This window comes from Pogoniulus pusillus, chromosome Z (genome assembly GCF_015220805.1).
Source record: "Pogoniulus pusillus isolate bPogPus1 chromosome Z, bPogPus1.pri, whole genome shotgun sequence".
NCBI classification, from domain to species: Eukaryota; Metazoa; Chordata; class Aves; order Piciformes; family Lybiidae; genus Pogoniulus; species Pogoniulus pusillus.
In genome coordinates this window covers 98,913,625-98,926,017 of record NC_087309.1, presented here as the reverse complement: position 1 = coordinate 98,926,017, position 12,393 = coordinate 98,913,625, and the positions used below count along the sequence as shown (strand labels likewise).

Below are 12,393 nucleotides of genomic sequence, written 5' to 3'. Positions count from 1 at the left end.
ATGTGAGAATTAGCAGAAGAGTTGAAGAAATTCTGAAAAGTTAGCTAAGCAGACATATCAGTTCTATATTTAAGGCTTTTCTCCTCCTTATTACTTGAAGGTATTCAACTGTTAAGTAAGGGAAAGCAATTAATGTCTGCATTAAAAATGAAAAGCTGTAATACCTAATAGCTGCGTGTTAAAGCTTTTCCAAAGAATCTCTTTAATTTGAGTAATTTGATGCTGTGAAGAGCAATCATGTACTAACTACTATGTATAATTATTTTAAAAATACTAATTAGCTAGAGTATTTGCTTCTAATACAGTAGAAAATCCCTTAATCAGAGATGTTAATATTTTTTCATAATTTGAGCATACTGATAAGTGCAGCTTGACTTTACTTGGTCTAGATTAGAAAAAAAAGTAAGAGAGTTATCTTGATTTTTTTGATGTTTGGTTTATTGAATGTATTTTTTCTATGTGTCTCATGTTCATACATAACTCAATATTCGGTTTCACATTGTACTTTTTAATTAGAATTCTTATTTCTTGCAAGGATGGAGGGAAACCATTGTCTGAAAGATGGGGCTTTTTACAAGGACTTGTAGTGATATTATGAGGGGGAATGGAATTGAAGCTCAAGGAGGGCAAATTCAGGCTACATACTAGGAAGCAATGCTTTGTGGTGAGAGTGGTGAGACTGGAACAGGTTGCTCAGGGAGGTTGTGGAAGCCTTTAGCAGCCTAGTCTAGTGGAAGGTGCCCCTTGCCCATGGCAGGAGATTTGGAACTAAAACTTAAAGGTGCCTTCCAACCCAAACCATTCTGCAAATGTATGAATAAATTAGCCCAAGTGCTGTGTAGCTAATGTTTAAATGATCATGCCCAGCAAACCACTCATTTGATGTTCACCCAGACCACATTCATAGCTGTATTTTAGGTAGTGTTGTTCTGCTGGAGTTGTTGAACTCTTGAAGACTAAATGGCAGTACTGTCTCACCTCTGTTTTAGGAGCAGTGTTGTAAGAACTGAAAATGTTTTTTTGTTCTTGAGGCCAGTTAAAGCAAAAAAACTAATTTTTTTTTCATTGATTTTTTTTTTTTCTTCTAAAACAGCACTTTTTTAGCTTGTAGGCTTAACTTGTTCTTGCACATAAGCAAAAATACTTTTTAGTGTAACAGAATATGCTTTTTTCGGGTTTATGCAGTTTTAATAGTAGATAGCTAACTGTCACTTGATTTAGCAGTTGATGTTAATTTGGTAACTCATTGAACTTTCTCAGACATCACAGTAGCGTGCTGAGTAAAGCAATTTTCTTGGTAGTAGCCCTTCATATTTCTAGATGAGCAGCTGCTGATTGCGCAGTACAGTCTTTTACCTGGACTCCTCCCTTTACCCCAAAAGCTATGTCACACAATCCGTGTAACTAACTATGCCTGCCTTTTCACTTTCCTTTTAATGCCTCGGGTGTCTTTGAATGTTCTCTGTAGTTATTCCCTAAGCTTTATAGGAGTAGTACTTAATGCATGTGGAGAAGTTCTGGCAGTTCTTCTGTACTCCCACACAGTTTTAAGGTCTAGTTCTGTTAACCAGCAAAAGATAGGATTACTTGTGCATTCATGACACAATGTCTTTTTAGCTACAGAAAAAAATCTGAGAAGAGACTTTTTTTTTCCTCTGCTTTTCTTTCTCTTTTTTTTTAAAAAGCTGTGCTAAAATTTAGGCCTTAGGAAGTTGAAGTGAAAAATACAGTTTTACTGTCTTGTGTTCTTCTGCATTCCATTTATGAGGAATGAAAGGTAACCACCTATTTAACACAGTATGAAAATGTCACTGCCTCGAAGGCAGCAGTTAATCTGCAACTGAGTTACGTGTCTGACCTTTTTCCTAATTTACATGATGATGTGACTTTTCTACTAGTGATTAAATTGAAGTAATAGTTTCAGCTTACTTTATACCACTTCAGAACAAACTAGAAATATTTCAAGAAGATAAGCAGGGCATAATCAGAGCCTTAAGGTTAGGACGCAGCATCAACTTGCTGCACATCAGTGCATCACGGTGTGGCCTTAGGCAGTTTCAGTTGCAGAATAATGCAACTTCGGTTAACTAGTACTCGAAAAGAATCCTCAGGCTGTTGTTTGCAGCTGAATCTAGCGAGCTGACATGCTTGTCATGATTAAGACAAGCCTGTGTTTTGAGATACTGAGAGGTCCTGTGCTGCTGCACCTGTCTGTAAGCAGTAACACCAGATTATATTCTGAATTGATAGAGAAGCTTCTGAACATGTTGTGCTTGTGTGTTAGGTTACAGTTGCACGTTGCACTGATCAAGGGAGGTGATTTTCACTCTCTGCTCCTCACTGGTGTGACCATACTTGAAGTATAGTGTACAACTCTGGAGCCCTCAGCACAAGAAGTGGTAGAGTGCCACAAAATGTTCAAAGGGCTGGAACACTCCTTTGAGGACAAGCTGAGAGAGTTGGGGTTTACTGTAGAAAAGAGGCTGCACCTTCATGTTGCAGCATCGCTCCCCAGAAGTGTTCAAGGTCAGAACATATGAGGCTCTAAGCAATGAGATCTAGTGAAAGATGTTCCTGCTCACTGCACAGATGTTGGACTAGATGACCTTTAAAGACCTGTTCCAACACAAACCATTGTATGATCTCCTTGGTGTTTAGCCGAAGACAGTTGGCACCAATTTTAGTCTCATCATAGATATTATTCCTTGAAAAGGAAATTGAAGCATTCGGCACTGTAATGTTAAATTACACATTGCCTTTGTACTAAGTTTGTCTTAATTATGTTATTGCATGTGAGTTACATGTTGGCAATCTTTTCACATTTCACCATTGAGAACAATAGTTATTTTTCCTGCATGGAAATGAGTTTTGCATTTGAAAAGCTGAGGAAACATTCAGCTGCACTTTACCTGAAGATTTTAAAGCAATGTGAAAGCCTCTCTTCAATTCATACAGGAAAGTAGAACTAGTCTGTTGCTTGCTCCAGCAGCACAATACTACTTTTATTTCATTTGTTCTTATAAAGTACAAGTCTTATTTTGCATGCTTTCACATTGCATAAATGTTATTACCTCATGTCATATGATACTGCTTGCACTGACACATAAAGAGAGTTTGTTTTGTAGATGTTCATTTTTCTTTGTGATATTCAAGCCACAAATAAACAATGGAAGTGAGACTGAGAAGCAAGAATTAGTTTAGGAAATTGTGATTCTGCAAAAGGGTATGCAACTAACTTGCAGGATATTTAGAGGAGGGCTGTGTGATGGAGCAACATGTTAGTCTGAGCAGCAGTGCAAATTGAATCATAGAATCAGTCAGAGATGGAAGGGACCACAAGGATCATCTAGTTCCAACCCCCCTGTGCCATGGCCAGTGACATCCTACCCCAGATCAGGCTGGTCAGAGCCCCATCCAGCCTGGCCTTAACACCTCCAGGGACGGGGCCTCAACCATCTCCCTGGGCAACCCATTCCAGAGTCTCACCACTCTGATGGTGAAGAACTTTCACATCCAGCCTGAACCTGCCCACCTTCAGCTTCGCTCCATTCCCCCTAGTCCTGTAACTCCCTGATATCCTGAATAGTCCTTCCCTAGCTTTTTTGTAGACCCCCTTCAGATACTGAAAGGCCACAAGAAGGTCACCTCGGAGCCTTCTCTTCTCCAGACTGAGCAGCCCCATCTCCCTCAGTCTGTCCTCATAGAAGAGGTGCTGCAGCCCTCTGATCAACCTAGTGGCCCTTCTCTGGACATGGTCCAAAACATCCACAACCTTCTTGTAATGGGGTTTCCAGAACTGAGTACAGTACTCCAGGTAGGGTCCTAGCAGAGCGGAGTAGAGGGGGAGAATCACCTCCCTCGACCTGCTGTCCACAGTGGTATGGGTACAGGAGTTTTGGAGGAGAGCAGAGTAGCTCCAAAGCAAAGGTACTTAAGTAACAATCAAAGAATGTTAGAGGCTGGAAGGGGCCTCAAAAGCCAGACCAGATCACCTAGAGCTCCTCGGATTTAAACTTTTCCTTTATTTTTCTGTGCTTGGTTCTCACTTCTTTTTGTTTGAGCCTTTCTAGCGCACAGATCTTTAATATATGTCTAGCCACATTGAGTTTCAAAGAGTCCGCTCTTTTAGATGGACTGCCTTTATTGTAACTCAATTCTGTGTCTCAGACATGCATGATCTGTCTTGTAATCTTGGCATTGTTCAAGCCACAGATATATTTATTTGTTTATCAGTGTGAATTGTGGCTTGAATGGTGGTATTGCTGTTTTTGAGACTGCTGGGTGCAGAACTGCAGGGACTGTTGTAGAAATCACTTATCAACTGTTGTGTAGTTTACTGTAAAATGAAACACTGTGCTCAATTTGCATATGTGTATTTACTGTGTTTGAAAATGAATTGAGAGGTACCAGGCTATATCTCCTTTGCTGACATCTTTGTTGTATGTGTAACCAGAATGGGTCATTTATGGCTATTTATAAGTGATTAATTTTTTTTTGCAAATCCTTGTTGTAGAATCCATAAATGTATTGAGTGATGCTCTAAGTCAGATAGAGTCTCAAGGGAACATTTCTATGAATTCAACGAGCTCCAGATCAGCAGTCTCTTCATCTGTTGACACAGTGAGTATCTCTCTCTACCAAATGCATTCAGAGTTAGATGGAAACCATGAGTGGAGAGACTTGTGTTACTGATCAACTTCTGCTCTGTCTCACTGTCTGTGAAAAAAAGGAAGGTTGGTTCTAAGCTGAAGTGGGAAAGCAGAATGAAAACCATATTCAGACTCCACTTTATTTTTCTTACTGATGATGAGAAAACTTAGGACTAAATAGACTCGATAAAGCATACTGCTGTAATTTCTGTAAGCCTGTGTAGTTAGCTTGTTGTTCAGGAAAGGGACAGGAGACAGGTCTCTGAGAACATAGTTTTGCTCTGCCTCCTCTATATATGGGTAATTTAAACTCATGTCAATCTCATAGTGTTAATTATTTTTGATTTATTGTAGAAAAAATGTACTGCTAGGAGTGGAGTTCTGTGAAGTTACACTACTTTTACTTTGCTGCAAGCAATTTGCTTTGAGAATAATATATTACATTAAGATTGCTTGTACTGCATTTGTGTTTTATGGTTTATTACTTCATATTCATACTTCTTTGTAATGAAAACGCTCAATCATGAACTTTTTTGATATGAGAATTATAGAAGGAATATGAAACATTAGCTATTACAGATTTCTATTGCAGACTGATTTTATTTTTTTTCATACTGACTTCCAATTTCTAGGCAAGCATTGTTGGCCGAAAGTTGTCTACCAATGTGTATACATATACTCACTTGGAGCCTATTCTTTATGCTCTTGGTGTGGGAATGTCAACTAAGGATCCAGATCACCTTAAATTTCTCTTTGAAGGAAGTGAAGAGTTCTGCTGTTTACCTAGCTTTGGAGTAATTCCTGCTCAGACTTCAATGTTTGATGGCGTTCCTTCTCTTCCAGGACTAAATATTGATGTCACAAAGGTATAGAAGTGTTACATAACCTAGATTTGCTTGTGCTTTATATAAAAATAAACTTACTAATTAGGATATTTGTAATATTATTAAGTTCTCTTTATTGCAGAAAAGTTTAAGTATTTTGTATTGTTACCTTCTATGAAATGATGTCACTTAGGTCATTTATGTCACTTGTGTAATCCCATGTCTAGGATTGTATGAATGATGAGTTTTTTGTTAAATTTTCTGTTCACTATGATTTTGTTAAACTACAAAAGTTTTAAACTTTCTTTAAAAATATTTTGTTGGGGATGAAATTGGAAAAAAAAAAAACCAAACCAAAAAACTGTGGAGTTCTGCACACTTCATAAAATAACTGTATAATTTCCTTGAAATTGTGATGTAGGAAGCAATAGAATATATTGATTGCTGGTATCCATTCTTTATGTAGATGCTACATGGTGAGCAATATCTGGAACTGTATAAACCATTGCCAACCTCAGGTCAGTCGTTTTGTGTTTCTGATTTGCTTTTCATTATGACAGCAGGTCACGTAGACATAATTTGAAATAGGGAAGCTCTATTTCCAAATTTTTTTTTACCATATTTCTACAAGTAATGAGGGAAGATAGAGGTAACCTGTTGCATTATTGAGGGTATTCTGAAACTGTTCTTGGATTCAGATGTTGCTTTTCTGTAGTGTATGGTACATGCTGGTGTATAACACATATTATTTAATACTAACTAGCAAACTTCTAGTTATTTCTGTAAGATTGTACTATAGAACTTTTGAGATGCTTACTTCTTCAATGTTGGTTGTATCTGTGTGCCTATAAAAGCATAAGATTTAAATTAGTTAGAGGAGGAATGGACATCTTAATGAGGAGACTACAAACTAGTTATTTTTATTCCTGTCAAATTTCTCAAGATATTGACTGCTGCAGTAGCAAGCTCTTTTTGCAGATGGCCGTTTTCCCAGATAACAATTTGAGAGGTGTTTTTTAGACTCATTCAGGATATGCATGCATGTGCCTGGGTTTCTTTATTAGTATTTTTTTAAAATAAGTTTTACAGACTGTAGAAGAGAAAAAAGTTATCTTGAAAGCCACAGATAAGTGGCAGAATTTCTTGTTGAAACAAACAAGAGATATGTGAATGTTACACAAACTTCAGAGAGGTCTGATCATGATGGATTGCCAGGACTTTAAAAAATTTTGTATTTCTCCCTTTCATAGGCTGATTATGTAAACATAGATGGTTACATACCTCTCTAGAGTTAACCTTTTTAGAGGCAAACTTCATAAACTTGCAGATCTAGGCCCTGAGCTGAACTTCAATTCTGTAGAACTGTAGTTGTCAGAGCTCTCTTGGAATATGTGGACAAGTGATTGGAACTGTCTTTGAATTTAGTGATGTGTTTGAGTCTGAGAAGTGATTTGTGTTTAAACCTGAGTAGATATACCATAGCAACATTCTGTTAAAAATACACCAAAAACTCGGGGGGAAAAATATTCCTCACATCTGCAAACAAATATTTGCAAAGATACCCAGACACTTTGATTATAATCATGATGTGATTACTACAACTGTTACTGTCCTGCAATGAGGACAGGCTGAGAGAGTTGGGGTTGTTCAGTTTGGAGAGAAGAAGAGGCCCTGAGGAGACCTTATTGTGGCCTTCCAGTGTTCTTATAGGCCCCCATTAGATACTGGTGGAGGACTTTTAGGGTGTGGGGTAGTGGTAGGACTAGAAGGAATGGATCCAAGCTAGAGGAGGGTAGATTTAGATACTAGAAGTTCTTCACTATAAGGTTGGTGAGACACTGCAACAGGTTGCTGAAAGAGGTTTGCCTGTTTTGCCAAAAAGGTTTCCCTGTATGTGGCTTTGGATACCTGATCTAGTGAAAGGTGTCTCTGCCCATGGTGTGGAGGTTGGAACTAAATGATCCTCGAGGTCTCTTCCAATCCTGACAGTTCTGTGATTCTTTGATTGTTACCATTATTGTTACTGTGTGAAGTGATTGTTGTATAAGTGTGAAGTGATCTGTGGACTTCATTCTTGAAGGAAAACCTTAAAATAATGTGTATGTTCTTCCTTCCTTACAGGACAATTGACTTCAGTTTCAACCATCGCTGATATTCTTGACAAAGGATCAGGAGCAGTTTTGCTGATAGATGGTAAGAAGGTTTATAATTTTTGGAGAGAATGTATTAAAACTTGACAGGGTCAGCTTTTAACTAGCTGTACCAATAACTGCCAGCCTTTTCACAGTGAAGAATCTTACATTATCCAGTTTCACTAAGAGATGAGAAATGAGCTAATTAGCAATTGCTATGTAATGTAAAATGTATTTGTTCTTAGCCAGTTGAGATACTGAAATAAGAACACTATCTTTGGAAAAGGATTTCAGATATTAGGTTTTTTCTTATATAGGTGGAACAGTGCAATAGACAAACCAAAAAAAAATCTTTTAGTAATAGCATCTAGTCCTATTTTAGATTCAACGAGCGTTCAGAAAGGGGATGTGTGTTTTGAAGAGGGGGTTTGTGAAAATTAGTCATGTTTGTGTTGCGTAGACATCTGCAAAGCAACTATCTTTAAGAGCACATCCTGGAATTCTTTTTTTATCTGCATTTTTCTATTCTAAATAGAAAAAAACCAAAACCCCATTTCTTTCGTATTGCATCCAAATACAATGATCAGAATGTCCCCTGAAGTCGATAAGTTGTCATTTTAAGAATTTTGATGTCTTTAGATGTGGTCATACCAAGATCCCTTGGGAAATTAGTCTGGAAGCGTAGGTTAATAAGCAGTGAATCTCAAAACGTTTTTGAGCTTTTATTCCTTAAGTGTACAAATAAATTTGTAAAAAGGTCATTACTGTCCCTTTGTTCCCGTGTGTTGCTTCCATACTAAGTTGACGTAAGACCTGCTTGTTTCTCCAACGTGCATTTCTCTCTGTCAGCAGTCTTAGGGGTTTTAAAATTTCTTTTGGAACTGGAAATGAGCATTGCTAACAGTACTGTAAATGTTAGTCTGAGGTGAAAAGGAGTCGAATAGGATGTAGGAAGCTGAATATTGATTCAGTTTCAGAAGTGCAGCTTCTATAAAAGAAGGAACTGGTGACCTTAAACTAAAGCTTGATCTAGAACCCTTTTCTTAGAGTATTGGTACTGCTTTTTGCATGAGTTAGTAATGTGCTTTACATACATGGAATCATTAATAGCTCCAAATGGAGCATATTTTATGCTGGAATTTTATAATACTTAAATGAATTGCTAATTCAGTGTGAGATACCAAAATAAATTCTGATTTCAGCGTTCTGTGAAATATCTTTACCACCTTGAATACCAGCAGCATTTTGATAGCTCTTTTAAAAATTTTAATGCTTTATCTGTATGAAAGCCGATGATTATGTTACTTGAAACAGATCATAAGTCTTCACTAGTCAGAAAGTGTTTTGCAACAGTGCAGCTTGTAGGTTTTAGAATGAACTTTGTCATGTAGGCCAAACTTTTCTTCTGTAACAGCACATTCAAGCTCTTTCTCTTTTATTGTCTTTCAGTGAATACCTATTGTGGAAAGGACCTAGTGTGTTATAATCAGTTTTCTTTGTTTTTCGTTGGAGCTGGAGGATTTGGTGGAAAACGGACATCAGAAAAGGCAAAGGTAAATTCATGCATATCAGTTTTGAAAACCCCACAAACTTCCATCAGCATGGCAAGAAACATTGAAAGAATAAACTAATGTTTGAGCAGTGTGAGAGTACAAACTCAAATGGCATTTAAACGTTTTTGTTCATTAAGGAGCTGGAGTGAAAAGGTATACTTCAGGGAACCCAATTATTTAGTTCTGACAATTAGGGAGAAATGTGAGTTTTTAAACATGCAGTTGATGAGACATTTCTACACTGAAGTTATTGAAAATACAGATACGAAATGTCCTAATGGTAAACAGAATAGGGAGATTCACTGAAAACAGTTTAGAATCTAGATTATTTGGACTTAAAATTAGAAATTTGTCTGAGACTAAACCAAAATTGAAACTGATGTTAAGTACATGATGTAGAAAAATATGCACCTGTAGAGAATTTTGTTTAGACTTTTCAGAAAGCAGTCTTGAAGTTGACACTGTGGCCCAGTTAGTTCCACAGAAGTGATCTGCTACATGTACTTTGGGCTGTGCTAAATTACTTTGAATCTTTGGTAGGTCTTCAGACTTTCCAGTTTGGCAAGAGTCTTATTGACTCTTTTAGGAAGCTGAGTTGTAAATTGTACAAACAAAAGAAACTTTACATGTTTTGATACTATGTTTTTAGGTATTGCCACTCACAATCATGAAAGTTACTAATTTCATGTTAAAAGCAGCTTGGGAAAGGTTTTGTTTTATTAATCACTTTCAGTCTGAAAAGATTTTTGGAGACTACTTAGCTCAGAACAGGAACAGAGAAATGGCTTTTATTTATTAATCTCAGTTTTCCTCAAGTTGATTTGAGGATCTTTACTTTTCTTCTGTGTGTAGCTTCAAGAGCAGTTTTTCCCGGATGCCCTTGTTTGGGTATGGGCAGGAAGGAGAGTGACTGAAAAGTTGGGCTTTCAGATGCTTTGTCTGAGGGCCTGCTATTAAATTGTTGCCTTGTGCTAGCTAGACTCTTAACAGAGTTCTGATTTAAGCCTGTCTCATCTCTGCTGCCATGACTACATTTAAATTTCTGCCTCTGTGCTCCAATTGAGAATGTCATCTCTGCAATATCAGTGTAGCATTACAGCGTGTTCTGTTGCTCCAGCTCGGAGACTTAACGTTTGCTTCTGTTTAAGGTGATATGTATTTTAAAATAAATTGATAGCTTCAATTTTATGTGTGTGTATACAAAGTGTTCATGTTCCCTTTAGCAACTTGTTTTTCATATGTTAAATTTCTGCTAATAGGTGTGATCATATGTTAATATTGCAAGATATTGCTCTGTTAAAAAGACTAGTTTGGTAAAAAGCTGAAAAGTACTCAGATTCGTGGTGTTAGATTTGAACTTGTAATTTCTAGAAGAGATCTCTAGGTGTAGCTGTATATAAATCAATGTATTTATGAGAAAGAGGTTTGGAAAGCATAGAGAGAAAAAGAGAGAAGCAGTTTCTTACTTCCAGTGGAACTCCTACATTTTGGAAGCACCTTAGCAGATGGAAAACAGTGTATGTCACATGAATGCAGAGTGTTTGCCCAAATCCATGAAGTAGCTTTTCAACGACCTGACATGTAATAGTTGTCTCCTTCAGTACCATATTTCAAGCTAAGTTGTGACTGAAAGTTTTTATTGTGAACTAAAGTCTTGAATCACTGCAGTAATAGTCAATTACAAAATACTTAAGCTCAGTATTTTTTGACATTTATAGTGAAATGTCTAGGTATTTTATATCTGCAATACTATAGGTAATGTTCCTTGGGATATTTTTTTTTTTCACTTATATCTACATCAATTTATGTAGTTTTCCCAGATGTAACTTTACAAATCAAATCTTGGAGTGCCTGCCTCTTGAAAGGGAAATGGGAAAAGCCTCTGTGTAGTATTTAAAAAATTCACAAAATACTTATTGCAAATAATGTATAAAGGTCTTTGATGGAACCTTTAATTATTCCATAATAGTGCATGTGAAAATAAAAAAAAGGCAGTTCATAGGAAGTGTTTCTAATCTGTAGTGAGTACAATGTAGTGCCGTGGCTTTTTTTAATTAAGCATTGCAACTGCAACTTCTTTACACTAGAGAAGTATGAAAATGCTATACAAATGAGGCAACAATTCTTCTTGTGATAGAAGAAAACATAATGTGGTCTAGGTGAGACAACACAATGATAGCAATTTAAACAGAGGCCTCTGCATACAAGAGGCAAGTTGCAAAGATAAATTTTCTTGCATTATGTTTGCAAGCTATTTCAAAAAGATTTTCACATCCCTCTGTGCCAGAAAGAAATCCCCAGCTGATCAGAAGTATTTTATAATGTGTCATTTTGGTGCTTTACATATTTACTGTATCTGCAGACCATGGAGAATGGACTTATAGGTTAAGGTCTATAATGCCAACACATGTAAGTCATGTCTTTTCTTGACCTACTGGCAGAGGAGTTTCCTTAATTATTCATGTGTTGGCAAGTTGTAGTGTCATAACGATTCAGTAGGTCAGGCTGAGTTACTTTAAGCCAGCTGGATATAGGTTGCCAAGACATTCTTGTTTTTAAAGCATTTTAGTTGATGTGCTTGTTGCCAGGCTGTTAAAGATGTAAGTCTGTTGTGGGTCTCTAAAGTGACAGAAGCAGGAGTTATATTATCAAGTTTTCCATTCAGAAGGTGTCTTTGCTCCGCTATTAGCGAATGGAAAAGAGCATTTGCTGCTATTAGATATAAAGCTACACAGAACTTGGGTTTTGTGGGTTTCTTTTGTACAATAATGTGGGGCTTAATCTGCAGCATGTCATTGCAGTAGTGAAAAAAAACCAAACCTCCGGAGGCTCTTAGAAACCAGAAGTGGTATAGTCCATAAGTGAGGTAGTAAATACTTTTATACTCCATTGTACTTTTTGGCATATCACTTTAAAATTTTTTTGTATTCCAAAACATTAATGTTCTCTGAGACAACTAATTTTTTTACTGGAGTGAATGTTTCTTGCTTGAGTTTTTTTGGGGTGGAGGAGCCTCATGAACATTGTAAGTGATGTTTCATTTTACACATATCTTACACATTCTGGCATGGGTCCAGATATAACATTTTGTTCAGTGAAATATTAATACTATTATTTTTACTGTAGGTAACAGTGAATCCACCCAAGAGACCCCCTGATGCTGTAATTTCTGATGTCACAACAGCTGATCAGGTAAAGTTTTGTATGCTGTAGGTGCATAAATGTTTGGTTTGTT

General features: G+C 36.9%; 1 protein-coding gene across 1 annotated transcript in view; it reads left to right on the top strand.

Annotated features, from left to right (window-relative positions):
• The window catches only part of HSD17B4 (hydroxysteroid 17-beta dehydrogenase 4), a 64,533-nt gene that overhangs the window by 18,397 nt on the left and 33,743 nt on the right, over positions 1-12,393 (top strand). Inside the window, exons 12-17 of the mRNA XM_064140021.1 lie at positions 4,514-4,620; positions 5,282-5,515; positions 5,940-5,991; positions 7,595-7,666; positions 9,055-9,158; positions 12,285-12,350. Of these exons, the coding sequence (XP_063996091.1) occupies positions 4,514-4,620; positions 5,282-5,515; positions 5,940-5,991; positions 7,595-7,666; positions 9,055-9,158; positions 12,285-12,350 (635 nt within the window). The remainder of the gene's footprint in view (positions 1-4,513; positions 4,621-5,281; positions 5,516-5,939; positions 5,992-7,594; positions 7,667-9,054; positions 9,159-12,284; positions 12,351-12,393) is intronic.